The sequence below is a fragment of the Lutjanus erythropterus genome, chromosome 5 (genome assembly GCF_056507025.1).
Source record: "Lutjanus erythropterus isolate fLutEry1 chromosome 5, fLutEry1.hap2, whole genome shotgun sequence".
In the NCBI taxonomy this organism is placed as follows: Eukaryota; Metazoa; Chordata; class Actinopteri; order Lutjaniformes; family Lutjanidae; genus Lutjanus; species Lutjanus erythropterus.
In genome coordinates this window covers 290,001-300,000 of record NC_139321.1, presented here as the reverse complement: position 1 = coordinate 300,000, position 10,000 = coordinate 290,001, and the positions used below count along the sequence as shown (strand labels likewise).

The 10,000-nt window shown below is 48.0% G+C and overlaps 1 protein-coding gene across 2 annotated transcripts in view; it reads right to left on the bottom strand.

Moving 5' to 3' along the window:
• The window catches only part of pcdh12 (protocadherin 12), a 16,612-nt gene extending 7,823 nt beyond the window's left edge, over nt 1–8,789 (bottom strand). For both annotated transcript variants that reach the window (XM_084718503.1, XM_084718504.1), the window contains exon 1: nt 5,596–8,789. In XM_084718503.1, coding sequence (XP_084574629.1) covers nt 5,596–8,460 — 2,865 coding nt within the window. In that variant the 5' untranslated portion in view covers nt 8,461–8,789. The remainder of the gene's footprint in view (nt 1–5,595) is intronic.
• Nucleotides 8,790–10,000: the final 1,211 nt, after the last annotated feature.

The window sequence follows — 10,000 nt, the reverse complement described above, 5'->3', positions numbered from 1 at the left end:
ACACTTATAAACTCAGCCAGGATGCACACATTAGTGTCCTGCAGAGGACTCACAGCTACATGAACAATTTGTGGACAAAACATTTGAGGATGTCATCTTGGACTTTGATCAACATTTTATGACCTTTCATGGACCAAACAGCTAACCGATTATTAGAAAATTATTGGCAGATTGATCCCTACTTGAAAAATAGGTCCAAACATGTGGAAACAGGTGGAGCACATGGACGTGTGGATGGATGTGTATCTGTGAACTCCACCTGTTTTCACATGTTTGGACCTATTTTTCAACTGACAGGATTGTGAGAGTATCAGTTTTCACCATTGTCTGACATTTTATGAACCAAACAACTAATCAATAAATGGAGAGAATGATCAATCAATAAATCAATGGCCCAAATAATGTCCATACATCCATGCACTCCATATGTTTGCACGTATTTCTGGACCAGTTTTTTAAAGTCTTTCCTGCAACAATTATTTTCTTTATTGAATAATAATTTTCTCCACTGATCGATTAGTTGTTTGATCCATAAAATGTAAAATGCATGAAAGCTGATTTCAGGTCAGCAAACATTTTGTTGTTTTTTTACAGTGTGAGAACAGAGTGTGTGTGTGTGTGTGTGTGTGTGTGTGTGTGTGTGTGTGTGTGTCACTGCTCACTGCTTTCTGCTGACAGATCTGTTATAGAGCGGATACACACTGGAGGAAACACACACACACACACACACACACACACACACACACACACACACACACACACACACACACACACTGCTGAAGGTAACTGTGTGTGTGTGTGTGTGTGTTAATATATGACTTTGTTTCAGCCGTGACATTTGTGTGTTTTTGCACGTGTGGCTGCAGCAACAGGAAACGGTGTCTACGTAAAAGCCTATTCTTCTTCTCTGGCCGCCATTTCCTTCAGTGTGTGTGTGTGTGTGTGTGTGTGTGTGTGTGTGTGTGTGTGTGTGTGTGTTGAGGTGGAGGTGAACAGTAAATCCCCCTCACTGGCGTCCAGCAGGCCTCTTCCTCTGCGACCTTGAGGGAGGAGAGTGCCAACTAGGCCAAGCAGGAGGGTGGAGGAGAGGAGAGGAGAGGAGAGGAGAGGAGAGGAGAGGAGAGAAGAGGAGAGGAGAGGAGAGGAGAGGAGAGGAGAGGAGAGGAGAGGAGAGGAGAGGAGAGGGGGATTGTGGGTAAAAAAAAGAAGGCCTCTTCCTCTCTTTAATGGGATTCACGTGAGGATGTGGGACCTGGTCGAGCTCTTTGTTCTCCGTCTGCTGGGCGTTGGCAGCAACTTTTGCCCTCAGTGACGCTGATCTGCAGCTCAGAGGAATTCAGACTGACATGATGCAAACATGCAAATAAAATCTGATCTGAATGTTTTTAGATCATTTATTCTAACTATATTTGTTCATTTTAAAGTTCTAAACAGACTTTCATCCTCTTTAACCAACAGTGGCTCCTTCTGTGTCAAGCATCGTTCAAAAACACCAAACCAGTGTTTCCTCTACGTTCATGTAGGAGTGGCGGCTCGTAACTAACGTTAATGTTTTATGTAATCGTACAAGACAAGTAACATCAGACAGGGAGCAGTGGAGGAAGGAGCAGGAGAGAGAGATGAGAGTGGAGGAGAGAAACCTAGAGGGAAGCTCAGGTTATCAGGCTGGGACTGATAATGTTGAGTGTTTCTGAACCTTTTTAATAATAAATAAATTCAGTGTATTTCCATTGTAGAGCAATGATCAATAATGCCACTTTACTCGCAGTGTTTCCGTACAACAGAGCTTTACAGCTCTTCATTGTTCTGAGGCAGGATGCAAACTGTGCCACTGATTCCAAGGCCCCGTAAAGAAATGATTATTTATTGATTTTACTTTTATTTTCATTTATATTGTTTTATTTATTTATTTTATTCACTTTTTTATTTTTACATTCAGTCAAGTGTCATTTGTTTACACCGCCACGGTTCCCCGGAACGCCTGCCCCCGCTGCTGAAAACACTCCCAGAGGAAACACTGACCACGCTTCGTTTTTATTGAAATTTGTTTAAAGAATTTTAGTCTTTTATATCTGATTTTTTTTGTGATACACTTCTAAATATTCTCTTCCAAGTGTACTGTAAAAATACTGACTGTAACAGATTTCTGAGTTTTAAGTCCTTCTCAAACTCCAGAGTTTTAAAATAAACTTCTTGGGGACGCTTGGCGAGCGCCGCATGTGTGGGGGCTGTGGGTCCTCTGCAGCGGCGTGGGTTCGACTCCCGCCCGTGGCTTCCTGTCATTCCCCCACTCTCTCTCCCTATTTCCTGTCACATCTTTGGCTGTCCTGTCAGTAACGGCATGAAATGCCCTAAAAAAAATATACATATAAATAAATAAACTTTTTGTCAGCATATAATGTTTAGTCAAGATAATTTACTTTTCTTTGTCTTAGTTTTAATTGAACATATTTAAATTTTAATATTTACTTTGTCTTCAGTGAATTTACTAAAAAAGTTGAAAGCTTTAAGTTTAGCTTATATCTAAGGAAGAAAAGTAAATTATCTCAACTAAAGATCAATAGTTGGTAAAACTTTTTCAAACTTAACAATCTGAGTTGGAGTCAAAACTCAAAAATCTACTGTAGTCTGTTTTCTCATCTTTATCATTTCTCATACAGTGGATGGACGTTACTGCCTGTTACTACAAGAACACTTCAACTGGAGGGAAGTTCTAAGAGCAAAGTGTCCAACCAGTGGAGACACGGTGAACGACGCGGTGAACGACGTGGTGGACGACGCGGTGGACGACGTGGTGGACGACATGGTGGACGACATGGTGGACGACGCGGTGGACGACGCGGTGGACGACGCGGTGGACGACGTTGTGGACGACGCGGTGGACGACGCGGTGGACGACGCGGTGGACGACATGGTGGACGACATGGTGGACGACGCGGTGGACGACGCGGTGGACGACGCGGTGGACGACGTTGTGGACGACGCGGTGGACGACGCGGTGGACGACGCGGTGGACGACGCGGTGGACGACGTTGTGGACGACGCGGTGGACGACGCGGTGGACGACGTTGTGGACGACGCGGTGGACGACGCGGTGGACGACGCGGTGGACGACGTTGTGGACGACGCGGTGGACGACGCGGTGGACGACGTTGTGGACGACGCGGTGGACGACGCGGTGGACGACGCGGTGGACGACGTGGTGGACGACGCGGTGGATGACGCGGTGGATGACGTTGTGGACGACGCGGTGGACGACGTTGTGGACGACGCGGTGGACGACGCGGTGGACGACGTGGTGGACGACGCGGTGGACGACGCGGTGGATGACGTTGTGGACGACGCGGTGGACGACGTTGTGGACGACGCGGTGGACGACGCGGTGGACGACGTGGTGGACGACGCGGTGGATGGGCGATGTGCTGCTGCAGACTTTCACCTGAATGACGTTTTATCTAGAACACACCCAGGAGGTTCTACCGAGAACCTTTTTTATTCCAAGGATTTTATCTTGAATCAAGCCAGGGGGTTCTACTGAGAACCAACTTATATTATGGTATAAAGAACCCTTAACAAACTTTTCTTCCAAAAAGGGTTCTTCAGAAGATGTTTCAGATGTAGCAGATCGATTAAATTCTTGATCATTCATTTTTTTTAAGATTATTTTTTGGGCTTTTTGGTTTCATTTTAGATAGAAGGAAGATAGAGAGACGGGAAATGGAACGAGTTACCACTGCAGAACAGAAGAAGAACAGACGGAACAGAAAGAACAGGAGGAACAGAAGAAACTGAAGAAACAGAAGAAACAGAAGAAACAGGAGGAACAGAAGGAACAGAAGGAACAGAAGGAACTGAAGGAACAGAAGGAACAGAAGGAACAGAAGGAACAGACGGAACAGAAAGAACAGAAGGAACAGAAGAAACAGGAGGAACAGGAGGAACAGGAGGAACAGAAGGAACAGAAGGAACAGGAGGAACAGAAGGAACAGAAGGAACAGGAGGAACAGGAGGAACAGAAGGAACAGGAGCAGCTCAGTGAAACAGTGATTCAGAACAGTGTCACTTTACACTACAAACACATCACAGCTTACTTTGGCTGCCCTCTGCAGAACCCCCCCACCCTGCAGAGCATGAGAGCAGTTCACCCCCCCCCCCCGGTCCCCCTCCCCCTCCCCCTCCTCCTCCTCCCCCCCCCCCCCCCCCCCGGTCCCCCTCCCCCTCCCCCTCCTCCTCCCCCCCCCCCCCCTCCTCCTCCTGGTTTCAATATCAATCTGATCTTCAGTTAAAAAGGGTTGTCACAGTTTCAGGAGGTGAGGTTACTGTCTGTGACACATGAGTGAACACCTGAATAAACTCACAGTCATCCATCACACCTCCTCCTCCTCCTCCTCCTCCTCCTCCTCCTCCTCCTCCCCCTCCTCCTCCTCCTCCTCCTCCTCCCCCTCCTCCTCCTCCTCCTCCACCCGCCTGCAGCCTTCAGGCTGTCTGAGTCAGTCATCAAACAGGAGGCTGAAAAAGCAGAGAGGCTGCTGGGAAAATGGATTCTTAGTGACTCCAAACACAAACTGTGTGAAATAAAAGTGTTTCAGTTGCAGGTGAATCATATCTGAACTGGAGTCAGCAGAGTTTCAGCATGAATGTTAAAGATTTTAACTCTTAGTCTGTGAAGCTGAATCCTCTGTTAAAGTTTCACTGGAATTCTGCCCCACAAAGGAAAAGGGCAGGAACTTCTCAGAGAGCAGAACTGAGAAAAATGACTTTAAAGTTTTAGATGAGATAATTGAATATGTGTCAGTTTTATATCTTTATATCAGGTTATTGTTTCTACATATTAATCCTGACCTCTGATTTGACCTTTGACCTTATTTGGAAGTTCCTGTATTCAGCCTTTGCAGAGCGAACCAAAAAATATTGGTTCATACCAAAATAAAAGGAGGATTTTACTGTTATTATTGACATTATTGTTATTATCATTATTTATTTACAACATTTATTATTATATTATTATTACACTTGTGATGTTCCAGGTAATTTTGAAAATCTAATTGTTTCAATGGTTTTGGGATGTTTCTGAACAACTGAAGATACTCATACTAATAAACTCCATACATTTTTGTACAACCTTGCAAGTTTTTTTTTTTGCAAGTTTTTCAGACATTTGATCAATCATCATATCTTCCTGCAGTTCCACCAATCACAGCAGTCCCCTGCACAAATACCACACATATATGTTTCACTGAACCAACTCAAAGTTTTATTTTTATTATTTTTTTTTGTATTTTTTATGTTTATATTTTGTCTTAGGTACCGAAAAGAACACAAGGTTTGTCATTGTTTTTGACATTTATCAGTGTTCTGTACATGTATGTACATTATATATTCTAGAATTTTGTGTTTTTGTGTCATTTGCTTCTGTGAGAACGAATGTTACAGGATGCAGATCTGAACAGAGGCACCTGTGTTGCTCAGGTGATTTACTGAAGTTGAACTAAGTGAAGAAACAAACAAAGTTAACTCATGTGTACTGCAGAATGAGACGTACTGTGATTGTTGTAGATAAGATAAGATAAAATAAGATAAAACATCACAACTCACCTGCACTTCTGGAGAAGCAGACGAAAGCTCGATGGAGTCTCCAAACGCCGCCATGGACAGTCGAACCAGGTTTTGGAGCATCTGACGATGCTCTGCATCGTGGCCGCCTCGTCCTTCGGAGGTCTTTGGCCTCCTGAGAGTCGCCTGTGATGCCAAACGCAGCGGTTCTGCCTCCTCCACTTTAGCGTGAGTCTGGTGCTTCAAGGTGCTTGAATGTGAGATGGAGGAAGACGATGAAGTGTTCCTGGATTGACGAAGAGTCTGGTAGGACGTGGCAGGTGTCAGAGGCAAAGTGCCATCAAGTTCGATGTTTCCAGGTTTCCAAAGAGTCCTGCTGTGGTGGCTGATGGGCTGAGTGGCGTCCACTTCTGGGTATCCTTGGGAATGGAAGCTTGTGTTCATGACTGATGGCGTTAAGGTGTACTGTCTCTCAGTTTGTTGATCCTCTAACATCGTCGAAGGTGGAGCCAGTGGCTGGGCTTCACTATCATCCTCAGGAGGCTCCTCTTTACGCCCTCTGATGACGGGAATCAGCTGGATGTCGGACTTCCTGATGTTCTTCTGTGGGCGCCGAGGGTGGCGGGTGTAGGTCGACTCCGCCTGTCTGCAGTTGTAGGCGTGGTGGTCCCGTTTCTCTGGGCGACAGAATGTCGTCACCAAGGCTATGGCCAACAGGAGCAGCAGGCAGGTGGCGCCCAGGCAGATGGCCAGCATCATGGTGAAACTGAGCTGTCCACGGTTACCAGGCGATGAGTTCTTCAGATGGTCCTTGAGGTTGATGAAAGTCACCTCCAGTGTGGCCTTGGTGGACAGGCTGGGACTGCCCATGTCAGACACACAAATGTCCACCTTAAAGGTCTTCCCGATCAGCTCTGTAGCGTTGGTGGTATTCACAAACAGCTGGCCTGTAGCCTTGTCTAACCAGAACAGCCCAGAGGGATTTCCGTCGGTGATGAGGTAGCTCAGCTGTCCGCTCAGCCCAGAGTCTGGGTCTTCAGCCTTGATGGTGGATGCAAGGAATCCAATGAGTCCTCCTCTGATTGGGTGATTGATCGGTAAGGTGGTGGATCCCTCCTCCAGATCGGTGCCCAGCTCGGTCACGATCTCCCCCCTGTCTGCGTTGACCGGTACGCTCAAAGAGGCTACTCCGTTCCTGGGTTTTGGCTCGGTGATGACTGGGGAGTTGTCGTTCACATCCTGGATGTCTATTTGCACCATGGCTGTGCTGGTGAGAGGAGGATGACCCTGGTCAATGGCCTCGACGATGAAGGAGTAGGTGTGAGACTCCTCGTAGTCGAGAGGACGCTGGACGCTGATGACACCGCTGGTTGGATGGATGGAGAAAGACTCGGTGTTCATTTCCACTTCACTGAAGTTGCGTATGAAGTAGGATACTCTTCCACTGAGCTCCAGGTCGACGTCATGGGCCTCGACTTTGAGAGCGTGGTATCCTGCCATGTTGTTCTCGTTAAAGGACACCTTATAGACGGAGGTGGAGAACACGGGGGCATTGTCATTCTCATCCAGAACGTGGACAGGCAGGTGTTTGACACAAGACAGCGGAGGATCTCCAGAATCCTGAGCGACAAGCGTGATGTTGTACTGCATCACCTTCTCTCGATCCAGGCTGCCATTGGTAACAATCATGTAATTGTCACCATGGATACGTTTAAGGCGGAATGGACCTGATCCTGGCTGGATATGTGCTCTTACTTTGCCATTTTCTCCTGAATCTGCATCAGAGACCATCACCAGAGCAAGGAACGTGTCCTCTGGAGCTCCTTCCAGCACCGTCGCCACAGGTGAGTTGGGTGGAGTCCAGGTCATGTGTATCCTGGGTGCGTTATCATTTATGTCTCTGAGTTTGACGTGCAGTTTGCAGTGTGTTGGGATGGCATTGGGCCCGCGATCACGAGCCTGTACGATCACTTCATAGGAGGGCTGGACCTCGTAGTCCAGAGGAGCTGAGAGACTCACCGCTCCAGTCTGTGAATCCACGAAGAAGAGCCTCTGAACCTCTGGACGTGTGTGTTTACTGAGTGAATACTCTACCTCCCCGTTGGCGCCCTGGTCCGGGTCGGTGGCTTTGAGGTTGATAATGGTTGTCCCGCGGGCTGTGTCCTCAGGTAGCTCCACTGAGGGCGTGCTGTCCTCAAATGTGGGGCTGTTATCATTTGAATCTTGAATATTGACACGGACTAATGTGCTCCCAGACCTCGGCGGGTTCCCTTTATCCCACGCCACCAGGATGAGATCGAAAGAGGCCTGAAGCTCCCTGTCCAGCTCTCTGATCACCACCAGCTCAGCCTGTTTTGTCCCACCTGGAGCCACCGTCACATCCAGAGCGAAGTGTTGGTTGACAGACAGCGAGTAGGTCTGGAGGCCATTTGGCCCCGCGTCAGGATCCACTGCCCGCTCCAAAGGGATTCTCATCCTGAGGCCGGCCATCTCTGAGATCTCCACTTCCTGTACCGCGCTTGGAAAGCTGGGACTGTGGTCGTTCTGGTCCATCACCTCCACACGAACCCGCAGGTAGTTCACAGCGCCACTCTTCCTGTAGAGGACGCTGAAGGCCACCTCGCACAAGTCCGACCCGCGGCACAGCTCCTCCCTGTCCAGCCGGTCCTGGGTGGAGACGACCCCGTCCCGAGTGCTGACAGAGAAGGGAAGGGCTTTCTCATGCTCCACCACCTGGAAATCCTCAAACGGACCGCCCTCGTCCCTCTGCCGGAGGTCATCCACCAGACGGCCGACCCGTGTCCCAGCTGGCTGCTCCTCCCAAACCCGGTACTGGATGGTTATTGATGATGGCTCCGAGCAAACGTCAGAGCACAGACTCAGAAGAAGAAGCAGAGCCAGCAGCATGGTGATGTGAAGTATTAATAATTTCCTCAAAAAAAAACAACTTTAAAAATACTTTAAAATGGTCTTCTTTTGAAATAGAAGAGAAAAATAACCCATCTATCTGCAGAAAACATGATAGAAAACCCAATTTTTCTTCAAAATAATCTTCTCACAAGACAAACAACTAACCAAGTGAAGAAAACTGTTGGTTTTTAAAGCTAAAACTTGACCGTCCAGCCTGGTCAGGAAACCTCTCGTTCAGATCTCATCCTCTCTCTGCCTTCCTGCTGCTGTTACTCACTCACACAGCTGCTGGCGTCCTGCCTCTCACTTCATCCTCTTCCACTCAGGACACTGAGAAAGTTTGGATGTGGGTTTCCACATGCTAGCGGAGCCTCGGCCAATCCGGAGGGAGGAGGAGGGTCATATGCAAATGTCTCCAGACTCAACACAAAGAGAAAAGCTCTCGTGCCCCGCGGAAACTCGCACCAACTCTGGAGTGCTTTTAAAGAAACATGACACCGACTCTCTGTCACTTACAGCTCCTCTCCCTCTCGTCAGTCTGCAGAAACTCAACACAACCTGCAGCCTGACAACCGAAATCATTTGGAAAATTTGTGTTCAGTCGAATCCCAGAGGAGCTTAAATCCACAGTGTGTTTGCACTTCATGGCAGCGACGAATGATCTGGGCGTCTGACAGAAACAGGCCGCCATCATAAATATCAGTCAGTCAGTCAGAAGCACTCTGGTTTGCATTAAACTTCAGACGATGAAGAGTAAATTATTATCGTGCATTTCTTGACTCCAGTCAACGTCCAACAAAATGACAGCTTTGTCTTCTTTGAACTAACTTTGTTTTTGTTGTTTGTACTCATGAAAAACAGTCCTCGAATCTTCACCCCACGATGCTGAACATTCAGACGCCTGTCCTCAATATGACAAAACTCACATTCCAGTTTCTTCCCAAGTATAATTATAAAGAGTCAGAGCGTTAATCTCCAACCACGTCAGAACATCTCCAGTGAATCTGTTATTCCTCTGCAGTTAAAGGTTTGAGTCCTTCATACCGAGTAAATCACAATAAACTCCTGAATCTGTTGAGTCCCAGAGGGAGGATGATGGACACGTGATGGGGACGTGATGGAGACGTGATGGAGACGTGATGGGGACGTGATGGAGACGTGATGGAGACGTGATGGAGACGTGATGGGGACGTGATGGAGACGTGATGGAGACGTGATGGAGACGTGATGGAGACGTGATGGGGACGTGATGGAGACGTGATGGAGACGTGATGGGGACGTGATGGGGACGTGATGGAGACGTGATGGAGACGTGATGGGGACGTGATGGAGACGTGACGGGGACGTGACGGAGACGTGACGGAGACGTGACGGAGACGTGACGGGGACGTGACGGAGACGTGACGGAGACGTGACGGAGACGTGACGGGGACGTGACGGAGACGTGACGGAGACGTGACGGAGACGTGACGGAGACGTGATGGAGACGTGATGGAGACGTGATGGAGACATGATGGAGACGTGATGGAGACGTGGA